The sequence below is a fragment of the Lipophrys pholis genome, assembly GCF_963383615.2.
Source record: "Lipophrys pholis genome assembly, chromosome: 11".
Lineage (NCBI taxonomy): Eukaryota > Metazoa > Chordata > Actinopteri > Blenniiformes > Blenniidae > Lipophrys > Lipophrys pholis.
The window spans coordinates 5,259,979-5,283,634 of record NC_137631.1 but is presented as its reverse complement, the minus strand read 5'-3'; the positions used below and the strand labels follow the sequence as shown (position 1 = coordinate 5,283,634).

Genomic DNA, 23,656 nt, shown 5'->3' with positions numbered 1-23,656 from the left:
TCATAAATATCTCAACATTCATCTGAAGCAAAAATGACTGAATCACTGAAACCACAAGAAAATCTAACAAACATGCAAACTACAGGTCTTTAATGACAGCAATACCAACAGATAAATGGACTGAAGACATAAAGAACCTCCCACCGGACACATTATTTCAACACCTTTTCCGTAACCTGCAGTACTAAAACGTAAACTCGTCCAGTATGAAATCCTACACAGAACACGCCTCACAACCCACAGACCGCACCGCATGGGCTGTAGCCAACCCAAAGTGTGTACTAGGGATGTCTCTAGTACACACTTTTTTGCCCCCGATACCGATCCGATTTTTCAGAATTGAGTATCGGCCGATACCGATACTTTCCCGATCCGATACTCGCATTGCTATTGCAAAGATACTCGATAGTCTATTTTTGGAGCGACTAAGATGTCTGAAGCTAAAAGCAATATTGGCAGAAGCTTTGTTTAGCTAGAAATTATTGTAAAACTCACTTATTGAATCAAAATTCTTCTCTTTCTCTTTAGTTGTTGTTGTAAACTGAGGGTACATCATCACATATCTTTTTTCTCCCTGGCCTTCTCCCAAAAAACCGTCCACACCTCACTATGAACACGGCTCAACACGAGGCTTCAGCGCATGTAGTACACATGCCAGGCCTTTAGGGGCGCTGTGACTCACAAAACACAATAAAAAAGCAGAAGAAGACAGACCACATAGAAATTTAGAAGTAAACTTCTGCACATAAACACATAAACCACTGTATATAACTCTAGTTTTATAGGTCTGTGGCCCCGCTCCGCCTGCTTCTAGCTTCTGCAGCTCGACCGGAGCTCCTAGTCCCTGATTGTTGTGGTTATTAGGTGATGTTGCGGACCGCGTTTTAAAAAAAAAAAAATTTTAAGATCAGAGGGGTGATCGGCTGGATTTGCCGACCCCGATCACTCACAAATCAGTAATATCGGATCCGATATCTACCGATCGGATCGGGACATCTCTAGACTGTACTGACTGTTATGTTTCACACATTCTGGCTTGGCTACGACGCCTAACCTTTAGGTCGGAGGTCATGAGCAGCCTCTCACAGATACTCAACCTCAGCATCCCAGCAGTTGCATTACAAGGCAATACTGCAACGTTCCGTCTGCCTCATCATTTAAAACCTTTTTTATGACTAGCGCGGACCAAAAGACTACGTCGTTAAACTGGAAAAATAAAGGCAAGATATCCACAACTCAATGGATAAACTATTTTCTCAAACCATGAAAAACTAACAGCATTTTTTTTTTTTAATGACAACTCAGAGACCTTTGTAAAAATCCTGGTCAAAATTAATTCAATAGAAGTTTCACAAGTCACCCAATCCTAGTTTCCCTCAGACTATTGTAGTGGCTATTACATGTCACCTCACACTATCCTGCATCTGATTCCTTTGTCTGAAACTGAGCTGTCGAGAAAAAAAAACTGAGATGAAGTATTAAATTGAACTAAATTAGAGTAATAGGTGAGAATGTGCAGTTCACAATGTGGAAAAGTTGTTATAAAGGTGTGTGCAGGAGCCACATTGTCACCGATACAGTTTACCTCAGTCTTTATTTAAAGGGGTCATATAATCCAGCTTTCCAACACTTTCACATGGTCTCGTTGGTCCAAAAACATGATGTTCAAAGTTTATTTCCCACAAATCCAGTTTTTCCCTTGATTTTCCTCCATTTGAATGTTGGCTCATAGGAGCTGCATTCAGAATCTGCTGTGTCTGTGTGAGCTGGACTGGCTCCGCCCACACATGTCCATCTTTGGAAGAGGAGGAAGTACTTCCTCTCATGGTACCATGGGCCAGAGCAGAGCTGCCTGATTGTGGGAGGAGTCAAAGGGAGGACCTACCTTGATTGGGATTGGCTAAACCCCTGATGACACTATATAGGGTTTGATTTCTGATTGGCTCGTTGGAGTTTTTAAAAACTGAAACAAGCCAGGGAGAGAGATGGGAGATTTTCTTCATTCCAGGTATGGAGACGATCATTACTGTTGGAAAACCTTTAGGAAAGTGAATTTTGCATAATATGACCCCTTTAAGAACACCTTCCCAGTGAGTGACAAACGTTTTTTTTTTTCCAACATAGAAACCTGCACACACACACACTCACACAGGAAGTCAAATTGAATGATAATGAAGCCCCGCATGGCTGAAAGAGTCAGAGACTTTAATGCCACACTGCTTCATCTCTGATCTTTTGTGTTGTGTGGGCCCTGCTCGTAGCATCCTGCTGTAAATACATGACAAATGAAGCCCGTGTCTGTTTCTCCTCATTGTGGTTGTGTAGGCCGGGCTGGACCATGTGGTGCGCCTGTTTTGGTCCATGGAGCTTATGTTTGACATAAGACAGCGTCACCATATGATCCTGTTCTGAATTCAGGAACAAATCACAGCGAGGGGTCAGAGGATCTGAGGCGCCGGGCAGGTTCCAAAGCATTTTGTTGTCAGAGCAATGAATGGATCTGTAGACATGATGCATGTGCAAATGTTTCCAGTGCCTCAAAGTGTTCTGATCCTGCTTCACTCAGAAATCCTGCCTTAGTCATCTCAGCTGCTTCAGGCCTGTTCACTATTTTATCTATTTCATAATACATTTTTAGCAGTTTAACCTGTAAAGACATGTAGACTATCTATTTTAGCTGTTTACGATGTTTCATTTTTTCTTCTTCTGCCATTTCATTTGGTGAAGCCCTCTTGATTTTAAGGGGAACTTTAAGGGGTATTTTAAAAAGAGGTGAGTCAGCGTTTAACTCCTTTTATGCCACATACCGGCCCGGGCCTTTCTGTGTGGAGTTTGCACGTTCTCCCTGTGCATGCGGGTATTTAATCACGGAATCTAAAAGCATGTGAGGTGAATTGGTGAGCCTAAATTACTCCTAGGAGTGAATGTGGACGGATGGAATGCAGTTCTGGGTTCAGTGTCTTGCCCAAGGACACTCCAGCTTGTAGGCAGGCAGAGATTGGGAGTTGAACCTGCCACCTTCCAATAGGGAGACGACCACTCTAAAAACCGAGCCATGACTGTAGACATGTGGGACACGTGTGGCATAAAAGGCTCTGCGCATGTATGAAAAAATGTGCAAAGGACACTGGGAAAATAAATCGTTTTTCCTCAGTTAATGTAACTGGGATACATCAAGTTAACCCAACCCCAAATTACTACTTAATTATTTAAAAGTAGTGTTCCCAACAGGTTCGTAAAAACTGAGTTTGGTTAAATTATCTTTTTCATTAATTTGTATGTCATCATTTACGGTGTGAGGGTTGCAGGTCTGAATCCTGTGAGTCCCTGAGCATGACCCTCGGCACTGAACTGTGGCAGAAAATAGGGTCAATGAATTTCACACTGAAGGGGATCATTCTAAAAACAAATAATAAATAAAGTTTCAAAACTGCAAGATATCAAATCCTTTTACTGTATAAGAGGAAGTTCAAGTTTGAACATCCTCTTAGCCCCCCCCCCCCCCCCCCCCCCCCTCCTTCTCCTCCACCTCCTCTTCGTCCTCCCCCTCCTCCCCACCAAACTCTTCCCCCTCGCGCACACCGGTAGTTGTCATGGCGATGGAGTCCGGCCCGGCGTCAGCTCCGGGGCTTGTTGCCATGGAGATCCCGGTGCGAGGTGCGCTCCCGGTGGTGGAGGAGGACGAGGACTTTAACGCGTCTCCGCCGCCGCCGCCGGGGTCCGAGGAGCGACTGCGGCACCGCCGAGGGGGAGGAAGGAGACGGCGGCGCGGGGGGCCGTTCAACCGGGGCGGCTACTACATGCTGATCGTGATCGGGGAGATCGGCACGGAGCACCAGCTGGACCGGGCCAGAGCGCACGTAGAGCGGGGTGAGTGAGCGCGACGGCCCGGCTGTCCGGCTCCGGCCGCCGGGCTGTCCGGCTCCGGTTCAGCCGGGAGAGTGAAGCATCCTCCCGGCGCAGAGACGTTTTGACGCATTGACAGAGTCCGTGAGTGGAGGCTGCTGCAGCATTGCAGCATGGGACAGCAGCATCCCTCCTCCTGGGTGTTTTACTGTCATCCAGCAACATTTGACCAAAACCCCTCCTGAGGGGCTCAACCTGGTAGAAACATCCAGGTCTTTTTAATCTGTTCATGTCTCACTGTGCAGGGTTATTTGTTCTATAAATACCAGGGAAATCAGTTATCCAAAAGTTACTATTTGCTCTTTAAAAGTTGAGCAATTATTGTGAGATAATTTTTTTGCATTACTTTTGAAAGTCCTAATACATTTACCTGAGCTGTTTGCACCGCTGGATCAGTCCACTGCAGGGGTAACAAACATGTGGCCCGGGGGCCACAATTGGCCTGCCACAGGGTCCAATCGGGATGACTTTGTAAAAACTACAACAAATGTAGATTTGTTGTAATTTGTAAAAACATGCATGAAACCTGCAAATATAGACTTGGTTATGTGACACTCACAGGATTTTGCATCAGGAGGCATCGATTAAAATGCCCTAATATTGATTTTTTTTTTACTTTACTTTGTAAATGCCAATAAATTCAATCAAACTTGAATGTAAAGTTCTACTGTCATGTCACTTATCCAGAACTCTCACAAGTCGTGTGGATTCAGAGTGATGTTCAATTACACAGCAACGTTTTCAAGTGATCCCAGAAAACTTTTGTTGTGTTTTGGGCATCCGTTTATACGACAATGGGGCTCGGAGCCACTGAAGATGCAAGTTTTTCAAAACGGCTCCCCAGGTGGACCTTTTTGAAAATGAACCGACTCCGTCTCAATAGGAAAAACAAACCGCAACTTTTGCGCATGCGCAGCACAGTCGTGGTAAATACTTCTTCTGCTCATGAATTGATGGGTGGATGGATGCTTTTTTCATCCCCGTGGGGAAATTCACAGAAACGTAGAGAGCTGCTGGAAGGTGCGAGCGCTCGAAGTGGCGCCGGAAGTAGAAAAAAAAAAACGCAAGTCGATGGACAATATCAAACTGCGGCCTCCAGAGTGTCATGACTCTCAGTCCATAGTCTCTTCGGTCGTCTGTGAACATGAATGTCCGTGTACTCCCATTGTTAATGTTTATAGTGTATTAGTCTCTGAATGTGTGTGTGGCGTCTCTCTGAGACTGTCTCCATATCGTTTCTGGCGATAGACCTGACGCTGGTGACATAACAGCTACTCCAGACAGAAGTGGCTTCCTGTGGGGCTCATCATTACTCAGCTTAAAATCTCAGAGCTGTGAGCTGAACGCCTCCTTCCACTTCCCCTGATTAGCCGCGGCAGGCCCGCGCTCGCTCAGCACCGGGCCGAGTCGAGAGGCGTTAAATAGGCTGTCGTACAACATCTCCCGTGTTCTCGGCCCATGACACGACGTCCTGCGTGCGTCCGTCCCCTCTGACCTCCTCCTTATCTGCCGCTCTGCGGCGAGCTCGCCGTCACGCCCGCGCAGCTCATTACGCCATCGATCCTTCACCCAGGTCTGTGTTTGAAGTGCGACTCAGTGTGAATGACCCGCCACCGACTCTCATTACTCGCTCGCTGCAGGATCCCCCCTGTAGGCCTCATCGAGTCGCCATCGCTGCAGAGCAAAGCAAACCCCGGGCTCAATCTGTTGACGGTCGCATTAATCGACGGGAGGATTTTTTGCGTGACAGAATGCTGCACCTGCTTACCCTCCCATCCTCCTTTAAAAATGGAGTCAACCGATTTAATGAATGTCAGATGCTCTCGGTACAGTGAGCCTTCATCATATTCAAAGGTTACCCGGTTCCATCCCCCATCTCTGTCCCATGACCTATGTCGGAGTGCCTTTGGGCAATACATAAAATCCCAACATGCTCCCTTAGGTGTGTGAGCCCCACTTTGTGGTGCTTTATGAAACTATTTCATCTATAATATATTGACTTTGCGCAAAAGCAACTGTTCATTCTCATGTTGTTCGATGTCAGGTGGTTTTTCATCACATTTAATACCTGAGGTTGTTATTTATACAAGGATCTACAGCAAGTCCTCACACTTAAGAGACTTTATCCAGTAAATGTTTGCTTGATATGAGGCAGTGTTTTAATTATTGACAGCAAATAGGTATGTTAATATATGATAATAAACCTGATAAATACATATTGTCCTTGCTATGGTTGCATGATATCAGGTGAACACGTGCTTTGACATGTATTACTAAATAACAGTGCTCCTTTCCTAGTTTTTTTCTATCACTTTTTCCCACCAGCAGCAAAAGTTTGTTGACAATTTTTTCTTGTGGATTTTTTCTTGATTTTCCTTCTCTTGTGCTCCTGAAAGGTTCAAGAATAATAAGTGTTATTGCAATTTAAAAATGAATTAATTGCACAATCGTCATGACTAAATCAATTGTTTGGATTGTCGATAAGTGAGTTTTGTGATGCCGAGTCAAAGTTTTGAAATGCTGCGACATCATTTTGTGTATTCTCAACTATAAGCCTACCAAGTCCTAGGGGAATATAGGCTGGGAGTCATGACGCTCTGGAGGCCGCCATGTTTGTTATAGTCCATTGACTCGTGCATGAGCAGAAGAACTATTTACCCCGGGGCCTGAGCTTTTTCGAAAACTTCCACCTTGGGAGTCGTTTTACAAAAAGTGGCAACAACCACCATCGTCGTGTAAACGGACACTCAGAAAGCAATGAAAGTTTAGCAAACAGGGTCTAAGTCAAGATGTTGCCACATTTATAGAAAGGAACCTATTTTTATGTGATGGTTTTCTTAATCTGTTGAGTTGAATGGATTTATGCTTTCTCAATCCATATTTTAGTTTGCAGAACAGAGAAAACTAAATTGTGAGCACATGTTCATTTAACCTCTGTGCTGAGGGAGTACTCAGTTACTCCGGGTTTTTTTTTAGTTTCTGGAAGGACTATTAAATTAATAAGATAATGTTAAATTATCTTCTCCTTGCAGAAAGTCACACAGAAAGACAAAATTAACTTTTAGTGCTGACATAGATTCTTCATTTTATAGAAGAATCTATTCATTTATCTTTTTTTAAATTAATGGTTTAGGTTAATAAAAGTCAGGAAAAAGAAAAGGTCTCCGCAGTGTTGGCAGTAAGTCGTCACACCTCATTTAGCAACTCACAAGTAACCGCTTACTATATGATTAGTGGTGCTGCTAGTTCTTAAAGTTTTTATGGGAAAGCTGCAGAGCTGCTGTCTCTCTTCTTTAGCTGTAGCCACAGCTGTTTTCCTGTTACTATTTTACTAAACTTCACTCTACTGAATGAGTAGCACCTAAATGAGATAACTCAGACATTAACCTCCCTTTCTAACGGAGAGATAGCGATCATGGTGACATGTTTGGTCTTGGCAATGGATCGATGGTCCAACGCCACACAGTGAGACCGGTTCTAGGACTGTTGTTGTCACGGTCTTGTGACCAAAGACGATCCGCAATAAAATTCTGACAGTGTCGGATATTTGGAGTGATGGTGCCTGATGCTGTGGCCTGCAGCCTGTATGTCACCGTTACAAAAACTGTGTTTTGTTGGAAAATGAAAGAACAAAACCGTAAATGCTAGCTTAAAATGCTAGTTGATGCTAACAAGTATTTACTTCAAGCTCCCTTTGCAAGATTGTCATCCGAAAGTTGACCTCTCCTTTGAGGGCTCCGCCCACGTTTCATGATTATGACGTGCGATTCTTGTACAATCGCATCCCGACGGCGGCGGCGGCGGTGGCGGTGGCGGCTGCGGTGGCGGTGGCGGCGGCGGCGGTGGCGGTGGCGGCGGCGATTCAGCTTGTGTTTTCATCGTACAATCTGCAAACAGCAAACTTCACATCGTGGCCCAAAGTTTATTAGATTGGTGTCGTACGGTGTGGCAAGCTGTGAACGTGCAAGATTATTATAATGACACAGCCTGCAGGAGCCTTAACGCAGCTTTCTGCCGGTTTCCTCCCAGACGTCAAAAACATGCATTTGAACTTAATGTGTCCAAATTGTCTCTTGTGTGTGAAGACGTGAATTTGTCACCGAGTCCCAACTTTTTTGTCCAGTGCTATATTCTATATAACTTTCTTAGTTCAGTCTTTTTTTTTCTTTTTGACAGATTCATCCGCGTCTTTAGCCTGATGCGCCACCATTGTTCCTCCCGCTGCTGACCTTTGCAATGTTAACCTTTGTCATTATTGAACAAACCTTTAGATAAATAATACACTTGTAATATAAATGTCTAAATAAATAAATATATAAATAAATAAATTAAATGCTGACTCACCTATTTTCAAAACCTAAAAAATTGACACCATAAAATCAACAATGTAAAAGCTGTCTCATCTTGTAATTAAGATGCTAAACATTAACTTTCTAAAATCTTCATATGCCCTGAGTGCAGCGTGAGAGTGACACAGCGTCTGTGATTAGTCTGCAGTGGTGGAAGGAACATTTTATCCTCAGTCAAGGGCAAAACAAGGTCTTCAAAGAGTTTTTTTTTTTTATTTTAATTTGTGTGAAAGAAGAGATTTGAGCACGGGGATGAGGATTTGAAAAAATTTGAATAATCTAAATTCTTGCTTTCAGTGGAGGAATCCATGAGTGGATAAGATGAGAGGTGTGCGCTTCCCTTTTCTGTCCCGCCGGATGAAATCTGACACAAGTTCCCTCTGAAGTTTGACTCACTGCAGCTCAGTGAGATCTGATAGCACTGCTGTGTGTGTGTGTGTGTGTGTGTGTGTGTGTGTGTGTGTGTGTGTGTGTGTGTGTGTGTGTGTCATTAGAAGTGGACATTTTTCTCAGTGAAGACATGTTTTATTATTAGAGGAAGGGGAAGTTTAGAGGAAGGGTTCCACTAAGTAATTATGGCTGAATTTAATGTAATTATGACGTATTGTTACTTTTAATGGTCTCTTGTGCACACCGCTGTTATTGTGGTGATGCTGTGAGACTTCAGTTAGTTGAAAGTGAAATATTTGTGAGCACACATTCTTTTTGATCTTCTTAACATTCATTAATATACATAAGAAAATGTGCAAGTGAACATTTTCCTCTGAGGACGAGGCACCTTTCAGCAGTCATGCAGAAACTGGCATAACACCTGTTCTTGAAAACACAGGATTTATGAATTGAGCAAAATGAGCAGGCAGCTCTTGTGATAGTAAACTGAAGTTTCTTTGGAGGAATGAATGCGTCACAGCATGAGAGTGGGACTTCAGTCAAGTTCCTGAAAGAAGGACCGAGATGTTTCAAGAGTAATGAAGCTTTTCTCCAGCAAACAGGAGTTTGATACTCTAGTATAGTAGTAAATACTGAGGCAACAGCACCGGCTAAAAGCTTGTAGCCAGTTCAAGTGGGCAGGAGAGAACGTATGTGTGTGAGTGTGTGTGTGTGTGTGTGTGTGTGTGTGTGTGTGTGTGTGTGTGTGTGTGTGTGTGTGTGTGTGTGCGGTAAATTTTCTAGGTGGGGCTCGTCATTATTCTTCAATTTCAACCAGTGTTAACTTAATTTCAAGTTCCTCTACCAGAATCTACACCGGGAAAAATGAAAAAATTATGGTTGTCAATCCCTTTCTGAGGGAAATTCGTCATTCCAAACACGTAGTTCCAACCTCCCCCGCTTTGTTGTCATCTTGGTGGCCATGGAAACTCCGGTGTGTGTGTTCACACTTCCAAAAAACAAAATATAGTGAGCTGTTTATTGGAAGAAATGAGACATATCGTAGGTAAACAGTATCAAAGAGTGAAAGCAGTAAACGCTGGCTCAAATCAGCTAAAAAGTCAAATGAATCAATTTAGGAAAAGCAGCGAGCAGAAGGATCTTCAACCTTGTTTTAACACTATTTGGTTTTGAGTTTATTTGAATTCAGAATGAAAACCTCTCAGTTTCAAGTGGCGCTTTTATAGGATTGTGGAAAAGGCAGTGGAAGTAGTATTTATCCATGAAACAATGTTGAGGCAGTCAGTTAGCGTCGTGCAGTGGTATGAGAGGCTTCACTTCAGTTCGAGTGAAATCGGTCTAAAGATGTTGTGAACATTGCGAGTTTCGTGACCTTCCCTGCAGGCCAATCACAGCCGAGGGGCAGGGCTGAGGAGGTGCGAGGCGGCGGAGATGCTACAGCAGCATCTGCCGAGAGGTCGCCTCAAGTTCACCACAAACAGACTGAGGGAGGAGCGAAAGACGCCTCAGGGTCGTCAGACATGAGACCAGAGAGTCCTGCTCGTGTCGCTGACGTCTGTCCTTGACTGCTTCTTGTTGTCGTCCTCTAAGACATCTATCTCCTCCTTCCCGGCAGGAATCCGATCCTGGGACGTCGACCTCAAGTGCTGCGACCTGGACCAGGAGCTGCAGCTGTTTATAACCTGCCACTCAGCCCACTTCTCCTCCGAGGTCAGAGGTCAGTGTCATCAGTGAGAGCTGCTTATGTGCGGAAAAGACTTCTGGAATTTGTTTATGGTGCATTCATGAGGATCTCCGATTTGAGAAAGTTCTGGCACCTGATTGGGTTTTTAAATGAGTACTTTCAGAAAAGGTTCTCCGCCTTCACAGCATTTATGCATCCATATGAGTGGCAGTGTTTCTGTACCGCGTACTTCATGATAAATATACCACAGCTTTGTTTGCCAAAACGATGCATTTTCAATTGAGATGTCATGTAAACGGCGCGTTTACATGACATCTCAATTGAAAATGCATCGTTTTTGCCTTTTCGTTTCAAAGTTTCACGTTTGCATGGCAAGGTTTTGAAAATGTTGTATTTTTCATGTTTGGCCAAAAGAGGGTGCTGTTTTTTTTTTTTTTGTTTGTAATAAAATAATACACATAGAACAAAAACACTATAAACATTAAAAATGGTGGGAGGAAGCCTTTTTTTTTCTTTTTTACACGGGTCCCTGAGTAGGGGAATTCTCAAACACCGACTTGGCTTTGAGGTGTGGACGACAAAGAATGCGCACTAAAACGGAAAACGATCGTGTCACCGGCTCCTCTCCCTCTATCGCGGTGCGCTGTCACCAAATAACCACCACGATACGGTTGAGCTGCAGGAGAAGCTACTGATACCAGCAGGAGGGGGCGCAGGAGCACAGACCTAGATTATATATAGAAGTCTATGAGCAGGACTCAACTTCTATATTTCTGTGTTCTCCGTGTTTTCTTCTGCGTTTTTGGTGTATTTGGTGAGTCACAGCGCCCCTAAAGGCCATGCATATGTACTACATGCCCTGAAGCCTGCTGACTTTAGGTCTTGTGGTGAGCCGTGTTCATAGTGACGTGTGGACGGAATGTTTTTTGAGAACGCCGGGGAGCAAAAAGATCGTTTTGGCTCGTGTGGACGGGGCCTAAGGTTGGCGGAGGTGTGTGAAGCATCGATGTAGAGGCTCTACTAAGGTGGTTCACGGCAACGTATATACAGTATATAGCCTTCGCATATTGTTTGTGTGTAGATTACGAATTAGGCTCAACGGCATTTAATTAGTTACTCGTATCGGTACTCGGCAAGTAGCTAAAACCCAGTCCTCGATGGAGCCACGATTCACACACCGATTTGTGGATTGTTCAGGAGATTCAGTATTTAATCTGGTGAAGACCACAAAAGTCAGGCATTCGTTTAAAGTTTGGTTAAAATCTATAGCATGCATTATATCGTAGAGTGAGCCCCACAAGTGATTCTGTACAAACACGTGTGTCCATGTTTGTGTGCAGTGGCTCTCCTTCCTGCCGAGGCGGTGCAGTGATTCAGGGCTCAGAGCTGGAAATGCAGTAGATGCTGAAAAGGGAATTATTTCAATCGTTTGCCAGGTAATGGCCTGAAGGGATCAAACACGCACGCACACACAAACACACACACAAACACACACACACACACACACACACACACACACACACACACACACACACACACACACACACACACACACACACACACACACACACACACACACACACACACACACACACACACACGCACACGCACCCACACACACACGCACACACAATCGCCGGGCAGATTAGAGCTGAACTTGTAGCAAGTCGGAGCTGCAGTCAGCAAAAAAATGACACCGCATTTTTCAACAAAATTGGTAAACAAGGCAAATACCTTCAGAGGAAACAGCAAATTCCTGTGAAACAATAAACTAAATAAGCATCCGTCACACCATCTGTTATCCAGGCTGTCTTTGTGAGGGATTTTATAAAAAAAAAAAAAAAGGATTCCTCCACCTCTTCAGTTTAATTTGCCTTTGTCATGTCCCTCAATAATACAACTAGAATAATATTAATGGTTATAAGTAAGATTGTAAATCTGTAAATAGCCCGGTGGCACAGTGACCTGGCAGGACGTCCTGTAAGTGTCATTAGTTAGTTCAATTACTTTTAGTATCGATATAAGAGAAGAAAAAATAACATTCATGTTTGTTTCTGAATGACACGGAGCTCCATTAAATGTAAATGAATGTTTATGGCAATGTTTCCCCATATTCAACGTCAGGTTCATGATTTTCTTTATCTCTTGTAATTTATCGTTAATGCTGGGTAAACTCTGCATTCAGACACAAATGATAAGAACCCGCTGAGTTCCTTACACTGGATTGGGGCTTTGGGTTGCTTTGTTACTCCGGTAACTCCTCGGTTCAGTCATTGCGATACGCGTTGACCCAGTGGTTGGCGCTCTCACCTCACAGCGACAAGGTCACGAATTCAAATACTGGCAACAACAATAATATTCTAATATCAAATATATTTGAGTCCAAAACAACAGAAAGCTTGTTTTGTTGGTCTTCAAATGAGATTTGTTTGTTGATTGACTGTTTCTTGTAATTGTTTTGGATACAATAATCAGAATGATTAAAACAAAAGCTATTTAAAACCTTATAAGAAGTCCTTGCTGATATGTAAATGAGAGCTGGGCGAATTGTGAAAATGGTTGCATGCCATTTTCAGAACCTGTAATCTTGATCTGTTTGTTTCACACATTTTCATTTGTGTGATTCTCCAGATTGTCACAGTTTTTAAAATTGTTAATATAAAAATAAAAAATTAATTTTTTTGGTTAAATTGACATGGATTTCTGTTTTTGAACATCAAAGTAATTTTTTTTTGTATTGGTCTCTTCCTTGTTGAGTAGAAGAAGCTAAATCACAATACATATTTAATTTCTGTTTGTTTTTCTAAATTAGTAATTAAATTTTACAGACGATTTGACCATATTTTTGGTAACAACCTAATTGATTCAACAAAAATCTACGAAAAATGCATCTTAAAAGCAATTGTTATAAAAGCAATCTGCCATGCTGGAAACTTGAAGTACCTTGACTTACTTGACTAAAGTCTGTCCGGTCCTCGCGGAGCATCGACCACCGTCCAGCTCCCTCCACTTCCTTCTATCCTTCCACATCCAAACCACAGAGTGCTTCTTTCCTTTCAGCCTCCCAGGAGCGACGCCACATCGTCCACGTCTTCAAACATTCTCCTCACATTCCTGGATCCAATCTTGGCCGGCATACACTGACTTCCCATAGGCTTTCTCAGAGAGATGCCATTGAGCCTGCTGTTGGTAGCCGGTCCTTCACCTTCACCTTTGTTCTATGCTCGTTGGTGTTTCTGTAATCAGTTGTATCCATCAAGCGAGTGATTGGCCCACCAGGCTCCACCAGGCTCCACCAGGCCCCACCAGGCCCCACCAGGCTCCACCAGGCCCCACCAGGCCCCACCAGGCTCCACCAGGCCCCACCAGGCCCCACCAGGCTCCACCAGGCCCCACCAGGCTCCACCAGGCCCCACCAGGCCCCACCAGGCTCCACCAGAGCGCTGTTAGTCAGCTTTACCTGCTTCCACCCCCAAACCACATGAACGTAGGGTTGGATTTTAGGGTGTCAATGTACCTTAGGGTTATAACATCTTCTTTTTGTTGAAGATTCCACTACAGGTTTCCTCTTGTTCGCCGCTCCAGCGCACTGAAGATGACGTTTATGGTTCCGGGCCTAAAATGTGTTTGACACACATTTGATATAAAACCACGACAAACTTCTATAATGTGAATATGAGCATCTTTCACCATTCTTAGTGGACCAATTAGCCAATTATCCAACATTAACACATTATTGGTGATTAGAATCAGAAAAGAATAGGTCAGCTTTAGCATATTTGAACATTATTTGAATTGTAAATTATAGTATTAACTGTTACTCTGCTGTATGAGCACTAATTCCAATATCCTTGAGAATTCACCACTCGGTCACAATTCAGATCTACAGTACGAAAAATGTCGTCCATTCTTCTTTTAGTTTTTAGATATAAAGGTTGCCGACAGTACCGACAGTTGAAAAGACGCCATGTGCATTCCCAAAGGGGCAGGATAGGTCAGTGAAGGTGGGTTTTCCAGCTGAGGCCGGGGGGGGCCAAGGACGGAGACCGAAGGTATCGACCTCAGATGATCACACGTCTCCACCCACTTTTTTTTTTTTTTTTCAGTGCAGCATGCGGGGTAAATCAATAGCACTTCAATGGAGAGCGATCCAGTGGCTGCAGTATGGGAATAGATAAGGGGATCACATTGCTTTGGGTTGGCGGAAAAAAGCCTTCATTGTGGGGAAACTGGCAGCGGCAGCAGCTCAATGCGCTCGGCTGAGTTTGACAATGAGGTGATAAGTTGAAGGAGGTTGATCAGTTAACTGATAAAAACCTGGGAGAATCACAGTGAAGACTATCGATGAGGCTCCACTTCCTCTGTCAGATCCAGTGTGCTTGTGCAATGGAACTTACTTCTTTAGGATATTAATTTTTTATTTATCTGAAAACTTTCTGTCGTCTGGGAACCGGGAAAATGATCTTCATGCATTCATTACATTCATTAATTTGTTTGGATCATTCAAACTACATGTCCTTTTGGGTCATCAATTTCTACCCATCCATCCATCCATCCATCCATCCATCCATCCATCCATCCATCCATCCATCCATCCATCCATAACTATAAATACACCAGTAACATTTTTATCATCTTTTTCTTCATTGGTTTTATAGACTCTATTTTGTCCCATTTATTATCATTGTTGTTCATTCTAGTAGTGAGACTCAATTGAAAGAAAATCAAAGGGAGGATTTGTTATTAATTGTAATCAATTGCATTTTAATCACTTTTCAATATTGGATACAAGATTCCCATATTTTTCATCTCAAACTGATTTTGGTCAAATGAATGAATCGATAAGTAGATTTATATATGTTCAAACAACGAATTACAGATATTTATTTGTTGTTGTTTTTTTTTTTAAACTTCTAAAAAGAATATCTTTTACATTAGCTGGGGTATCCGTACTATGTTTAGCGTTGAAGTAATTCCACACACCTTGTGGTGATATGTAATTTCTTTGTTTCAGATGGAAAGCTTGAGTTTAAAAACCTGTGTGATAAAAGTGCGGTTAAAAGCAAAATATGTAAGGCGCATATGGCACGCTTCTTTCTTGTCTTGCAGCAACTTACGAATTGAGAGTGTTCACATAGGAACAGCAAACGGATAAACGTCATGGAAATCAGTGTCCGCATCAATTTGAGTTAACACACACAAAAGAAATTACTGTATATATTTAACAACTAATATTTATTGACACAAATGTAAATACTGCTTTTTTTTAATTGCGCAAACTACATATACTGTCGATCCATGAAAGTCTATTTTCAGTGTGTAACTGCATCTATTTATTACATATTACATACAATTTGTTACGTCAATTACAGTGTTGAATGACATCAAGTTTGTCCCCCTGAGCTCACAGAAATTTCCTACTTTCCTGATGCAAAGTTTTTTTTCAAGTGAAATCACCAAACTTTCGTTGTGTTTTTGGGTATCAACAACAGTGCACTGAAAATGCAACTTTTTGTGAGCAGCTCCCGGAACCTGTAGAAAACGCAGTCTCCGTATAAACGTAGAAAACATAACTTTCTGAAAGTCTCTGAGTGTTTCCGCTGTGTGGACGTAATAACAATCCAACTGGGTCGTCTGTCCGTACGAATGTCCGTGACCTCCCATTGTTATCGTTTGTAGTTGTATGGTTTCGTTAAAAAAACAAACAACAGCACCCACTAGTGGCCTGGAATGCTATAGCTACATTGTTTTCAGAATGTTGCCTTGCAAACTAAAATGAAAGTGCAAAAACAATGCACTTTACCGGAAACGTCACGTAAACTGGGCTTAAATGTATTTCTTCCACTTGGAAGGTGTAACTTTCACACGTGAACAAGGTCTTTAGTTTTTCCACACAAAATCCATATTTTGCTTTTATATTTCATGACGCTTTCTCTTTTAAAAGACTGTTTTTGTTTGGTCTGCAGATTGTTTTGAAATATGTTTTTCATGTCCGTAATTTTTTTATTTTTTATTTTTCTCTGTAAATAGGTCTTAGGGTTGTGTCATATGTAATCACATTTATGATGTCATCCGGGGTCATCAGCCATCAGAGCCAATCCTCAGAAAGCATACCAATCAGACTTCAGGGCACAGGGTTTAGTCTTTAATTTAAAATGCTGACAAGGTCGTCAAACCGCAATCACGCTGCTTTTCTTGTTCAGAATGAGATTTGCAGTCTCCCTGTTGCTTTGCTCCTCACGGCCACATGCAAACCTACATGAGAAGTTTTAATCTCTCCCAGGCAGGCTGTTATTAAATGGTCAGATTACAACACATGTAATTATCATCATCGTTTTGAATCACACAACGCGCTGCTTAAACCTAGCGGGGATAGTTTTAATTACATCTTCGAATTTCACAGCACAGTGCTTTTTAATCAACATTTCCCAGGTTCTGGGTATTGATGTGAAGTGAGAAACATGTTCTGTTTTTGTCTCGCACTGGCAAAGCGCAAGGTCACGCCGTACAGGGCGAGTCATCCGAGGGATTTACTGGATTCTGCTGACACAGAAAGATAAGATTACTGTCATATCGAGAATACTGTTCAGCGCTGCTTTAAATCAAAGTGAATGAATGAGCAATCTGCAGTTGTGTTATTATATTCTGGCACTTTTTTCAACAAGCAAGATGGCTAACTCTGTAGCAACCAGCTCGCCCCTCTCAAACTGCATGTTGTGATTGTTCCAGCTGGAAATAAACCTGGAGGGTACGCTCAGGAAAATGTATTCCTAGATTGTGTTTATCGATTGACAATCTAAATCTGTACCTCAGACTTTCCCTGGTTCTCATTTTCCATTTAATGGGTCCACCGAGCTGATGACAGCGCTGCACAGCACCGCAGCCTTCCAGGAAGAAACACAATCGTCCTCTGTGCTTAAAAAGAAAACCTGCTCAGGTGCAGTGACATTGTCCCGCCGGTGAGGAAGAGCAGAAACGACGAGCGTCCGGCACCATCATTCTAATTTTAACTTCTTATTGGACTAACTTTTTAGGATTCAGTCAAATACAGGATTAGTAGAGGTTTTTTATTGAACTGTAGAAGCTTTCTGATGTCACACAGTGACATCTAATGGTCTCAGATGGTATGGAAGGCTTTAGTCTGACATATAATTCACTTCTTAATGTTGACAAAAAAAGAATTATCGGCAGAGAAGCACATATAAATTGTTTCCTATAATAATGCACGACAAGCTGTGACTGTAGTCTGAGAAATATTGTACTCTCAACATATCAAATAAGGCACGTCTTCAATTCATCCATCTACCCATCCATCCATCTTCTATTCCGCTTATCCAGCTCAGGGTCGCGCGGCGTCTGAAATAGAAGTTCAAAAATTTAAATCATCAGTTTTCAGTCCAGAAAATTCCTTTAGATTTTTTTGTTTTTTAATGTTGATATAACTTTGAAGGCAAAGTCCTCCCCTCCTTGATTTAATGATACATGTGCCCACATATGCTGTATCTCAGGTTGACAACCATTACTTTGAACACTGAGAGGCTTTGTGTGTTTGACTGTGGCATTTTCTCAAGTGCCCAGAAAATAAAAAAAAAGGCTGCAAGAAAAATGAGTTTCGTGGATCTGTGGCCTCAATACAAAACTCACCAGTGCAAATTAAATACCCCTTCTTTGAATATGCCAGCAGAGTGGCACATTCGGTAGGATATCAAAGGCCACCGTTTACAATTTTCAAATTAGGAGAAGCAACCAACAGGTGGATCATGCATGTGGGCACCCACATGGAAACACTTTTATATTTTGATTTTATGTTTCACTGATCACGATGCCTGTGGTCTCAACATCTTGTCAAACCTTTTACTAAAGAAATGAGCAAAAAAGTTAACATTGTCCATAGTACCAGAAATCGAAATGAAATCAAATGATGGATAAAAAGATCAAGACAGTAACAAGGCACACGTGAGCTTCATTCCTTGTTTCCTGCATGAGGTCCATCATTTCAGAGACTGATGGGACGTATTTGTTGAGAATGAGTTTCAAGTCCTTTAAACAAAAAAGAACATACTTCAATTATAAAGGTAAAAAAAACAACTACTTTTTATTTTTACTTTCTATACTGTATCTGTATTGAACATTTTGCACAGTGCCCTCTAGTGTTAAAACAGTGTAGTGCAGCGTGTCCAGGTTTTCAAACAAACATTCTACTTATGGTTTAACTTAATTATCAGAACTCGCACGCACGCACGCACGCACGCACACACGCACACACACACACACACAGCCTACACAAACACTGAGGTGAGCACTAGGGCAGATAGGCCATGGATTAGTGTCAGCGATTTACTTGTCTTAACCTCCTCTCAGTGTGTGTGCGTGGGTGTGTGTGTGTTTGTTTGTGTTAGGTTTTCTAGGTCCTACATTGAACTTGGTCTCACGGTCTGATTATAACTAGTTGCAGTTGATTCAGTTTAACTGCTCTTCCTTTGACTCACTTTTAAAAAGACAGGCTGTCCTTGATGCTGCTACACAAGTTCTGTGTGAAGCTTTTAAAGTAATGCAGAGTGAAGGAGACCCAGTCTGACTCTTCTTCAAGTACTTCATTTATGGAACACATTTTGCTTAGTGTTCGTTTCGTGGTTTGATTCCTGTAGCTTCTAATGCTCGGTGTGTTTTTTTTTAAACATTAGGTTCCCTGCAGGTCAGACAGTCAGTACAGTCATCCTATGAAGGTTATCTATCTGAATACATGCCATGTATGAATAGAGACAGTCTATTGTGATGGATGACTGAAATACAGTGAAAGATCTGTCCATCTATGTGAGCTGTGTCCTGCACGTGCTACCATGAGCTCATCAGTGCAGGCGCTCCTCGAGATGTTTTTGGAAGCTATTGAACAAAGTGCTGTTGGTTTATGGGAAAGAGGCCTTGACGTCCCAAAGGTGCAGAGACGCTTTGAAGTGAGATGAGAAGCATCACGTCCTTCTCTCTCTGACTGGGTCTCCCTCCTGTTCCCTGTGCTGTTTGAGGGAGAATGTGGGCAGAGAGAAAAGGAAAAGCAAAGTTGATGCCGATCGTTACATGTGGATCCTCCCTCCTACACACACACACACACACACACACACACACACACACACACACACACACACACACACACACACACACACACACACACACACACACACGCAAGCACAAACACACAGGCTGAGCTCAGCGAGATGGCTTAGTCAGCCGGGGAGCTCATGAAAGACTATATACTTGATCCAATTCCTAATAAGAGCCTTCTTAAAATGATCCACAGTATGGATGTCGTGTTATGATGCTGCTGTCCATTCATGAAGGGATTCGCTTTGCTGAGATTGGACTTTTTACTGTGCTGCATCTAAATGTGACCTCTGAAACAGAAAAAAAGGTTATTCATGCAAGTGAACATGTCCAGGTCGGTCAGGGCTCTGTTACCTCCACCCAAAGTAGTGGGTTTGCTTTGAATAGAATATTGAGTGTTTGCATCCTTCTGGCACATTAGTAAAGTATTTCAATGTGACTGTTGACCTGTGATTGTGCTTGAAGAGTCTGAGTCTCTGAATATGTGTGAACCAGGTCGTGCAAGGAAGTGATTCTGATAGATTTCTCTATCGTGCCCAATGTAGTTTACGACACCTGAAAAGGTTTGCGTTGTTTGTGATTGTGTCTGATAATAGATTTAAAAATACCTTGCAAATGAAGTCAGACTAAAGAAGATATTGTACCCATTCAATTTCATTTTATTTCTATAATTACAGGCATTTCAAGGCACTTTTACAGAGAGAAATTCAACAATTACAAGTAGAGGAGACGGTGGAAATTAAAAATAACCTTTTAACGGGAAGAAATCTGCAGAACCAGACTCAGAGGTGGAGACTTTCTGTTAGAACCAGACTGAGAGGTGGAGACTTCTGTAGAACCAGACTCAGAGGTGGAGACTTTCTGTAGAAGCAGACTGAGAGGTGGAGTTTTCTGTAGAACCAGACTGAGAGGTGGAGACTTTCTGCAGAACCAGACTCAGAGGTGGAGACTTCTGTAGAACCAGACTGAGAGGTGGAGACTTTCTGTAGAACCAGACTCAGAAGTGGAGACTTTCTGTAGAACCAACGCTGAGACACAATTGAATCAAGTCAAGTCAAGAGTACTCAGTCATTTTTTTAAACTTGAAACAGTCTTTATGGCCCGGATTGGGGCGTACCGTTATTTTATAGAAATAACTAATCAACCAGTGAAAACAACAAGAAACATAAAACAAACCTAAATATTCCCCTTAGTTACAGGTAAATTTTTCTAGGTCCAAAGAAATACAAATAATTCCAGTTATTCAGTCTGGAACCACATTCCTCGAACAAAGGTTTATTTGGTTGGCTGTGTGTTTCTTTTAAATTGCTGTTGTCTTTTTTTGTAAGTTCTCCAAGAGGGTTCCCCCTGTCCCGGTGCTTCTGGTTCCCCCTCTCCCGGTGCTTCTCCCGTCGTGTTTGTCGCTCCCTTGGGTCTCCCATCATCTGCCAGGATGAAAGAAGTTGAAGTTCTCTGTGGGTTTTGTCGATCGGAGCGGTGATGATGGTGACCCCGGAGCCCCCGTGAAGCAATACCCTCCGTCGCCTCCGCTGCGCTCTGGTACGCCTGGATGCCGTCATCGTAATGGATCTGGAGTTTTGCCCAATGGGGAGCATGGAATTGGATTTTCCGCTCCATCAGTATCTTCTTCACCTCGTCGTATTCAATGTGTAGAACCGTAGCTGGGTAGTCATGGTCTACAAAGTAGCGTGTGTTGTTGTCGTTTATCTGTCTTCTGCCTGACTCTGCGAATCACTTCTTCTTTTACTCTGTAGCTCACGTACTTAGCGATAATGCAGCGGGGTCTCACCCGTGAATCCCCGGGTTCAGCCGCCCGGTGTGTTCGCCGTGGATCCTCGGGTTGTCCCGGCGAGCTCGTCCCTCCTGGTCTACTCGCTTAGCCTCCACGTTAGCCTAGCTTTTTTTTTATTAGCGTAGCCATAGCCCGTAGCACCGTCCCGGCTTCTTCAATCCTCCCCTCAGCTTCCTCTAGTCTGCTGTTCGTTCTGTGCAGTTCTTGTTTGATCGCAGCGAGTTGTTGCTTGTTGTCTCATCTGAAGTCTTTTATCTCGTTGAGAATGCTGTGCAGAGACGTGTCTTCTTGGTCTACATCAGCCCCGTGGGTCAGGGAGCTACTCCGGTTAGCTTGAGTTCGCCATGGCCGCTCTTCCTCGTTTCTCATCGCTGCTGCGCTCTGAGTTATCTCATTTGTCTTTCTATTAGCCCTACTGTCTGTCGTATTTGCTTCCATTCGTTGTTGAGGATCTTTACGTTGATTTCCGGGCTGTTTTCCTCACATGTCTGGGAGCACAGCAATTAAGCTGCCATCTTGTACGTGACCCGGAAGTCCCCCGCCTGCTCAGTTCTTAGTGCTGCTTTTAGACTTTCTAAGAAATACAATCCAGGTTGGTGTTGGTGGACACATGTCCAGCACCAGGCTTTCAAACAGAGACTCACCTCACGCTTGTGTCCTGTCACTTTTGTTCTCTATTATGTAAGAAAGCATCGTTCACAATCAAAAGTTTGAAACTGTTGAGTCTTACAAATATCTCCGGACTGTGTTTGACTCACAGCTGCAGTTCGATGAAACACACAGCTGATTGCTAAACGGGGTCAACAAAGAGCTCATTTAACGTGAAATCTACATTTTTTTAATGTCTGTGACACAATCTTGCAAGATTTTGTCCATTCCATTATTGGAAGCCTTTTAACCTTTTCCTTTCCCTGCTGGTATAATGAGCTGTCTGTTAAAACAAGAACAACTTAAAACACATCATCAGAGTGTGATCCAATATGAGCATGTTCTGTCAAACCAGTTGTCTCTTATGCCTTCAGGCAGACGTTATAATGTTCCCCAAAAAAAAACTAATCGATACTCAAAGTCCCTCATCCCCTCTGCCATTAAGCTCCACACCCATTTTAAATGATTTCATTATCTATTCTTTCCTTTACTTGTAAATTCACCTTAAAATTTAATTTTTAAGGAGCTTGAATTTTTCCCCATATTACACGCAAATACTCCTAATGTTGGTGTGTTTACAGATTTAGGTATTCACAGTGTAGACCGTGTGATTTCCATGGCCTCATCGTGACGTGGATGACGCAGTGGTGATAGAACCCTGGGGGGAGTTTCGGCACAGAGTGATTAAAAATTCACATTCATTGATGAAGTCAATTTGCTCTGGTGTCAGGGGAACATGGTTTTCACAGCTGTCGCCATGGCGACGGCATGGGTGTTCTCAACGGAGGGCCCCGAAGGCGTTACATGATGAAAGGTTACAGAGGTCAGTGCATCTTTTATCGACAGTTTTCTGACAAAGGTCAGAAAATGAGGCGAGGGATGGGGGCGAAGATGAGCATGTTTCCTGAAACAGGAGGCTGCATTGTGTGTTGATGGATCCTGGTAAGCTGAAACTACTGTAATTCTTCTCAGAACATTAGGAATACGTAATTTGATATTGTAATATGTAATATTATATTCTAATATGACACACTGCGTATATTGCTGTGTAGTTCAAGTAGTAGAACTGAGATGTCTCCAAATCCCCAGACCAGACAGTGTGTCTGCTGTTTCTCCCAATGGTGGGAAAGGACCTTACAGAGCCAGAAAGATCTGGCTCTGTAAGGTCCAGATCTTAAGAGGTGGAACAGAAAGATCAATTTGTCTTTGAATGGAAACAGTATCTTGTATACAATCTGTAAAGTACAACAGTAAATGGAATTCACACACCAGTGGAGGCTGCTGCCATGCAACCCCTCTAGTCCATTGGGGGCAGTTTGTCTTGCTCAACGACATTCTAATCATTCTAATCATTCTAACTCTGCTGGTCCAAATGTCTCTTCTGATTAAGTTGCTGTTTTTTTTTTACAAACTATAATTCACCTCCTCTTGATATTTTGGCAGGACACAATTTACTGTCTGCCTTCTGCCATTTTCTCACTGGTCTCCTCACCGGGTTGTATCGGAGAGCTCTCATGAGTACAGGTACAAGTGCACCGATACTAGTACCAGACCCGATACTGGTATTACTATCAGTGCATCTACAATATATGCCCTTTTTCTGCCCCTTTACCTCATTTTCTCATGTAAGAATCACTGTTTTCAGAGCACAGTAAAAGTAATCAAGTGTGACAGCAGTAGAAAGTGAAAACATTGGATAAAAATCACAGCAAACAAAAACTTGTTCTGTCCTTGTTTTTTCCCATGAGTTTTTCTGGATGCTCCCGTGTCCGTGAATTGAAAGCCCAG

General features: G+C 42.7%; 1 protein-coding gene across 1 annotated transcript in view; it reads left to right on the top strand.

Moving 5' to 3' along the window:
- The first annotated feature begins 3,575 nt into the window (after positions 1 to 3,575).
- Positions 3,576 to 23,656, top strand: part of map1ab (microtubule-associated protein 1Ab) — a 90,370-nt gene continuing 70,289 nt past the window's right edge. Inside the window, exons 1-2 of the mRNA XM_080474481.1 lie at positions 3,576 to 3,870; positions 10,261 to 10,362. Coding sequence (XP_080330607.1) covers positions 3,594 to 3,870; positions 10,261 to 10,362 — 379 coding nt within the window. The 5' untranslated portion in view covers positions 3,576 to 3,593. The remainder of the gene's footprint in view (positions 3,871 to 10,260; positions 10,363 to 23,656) is intronic.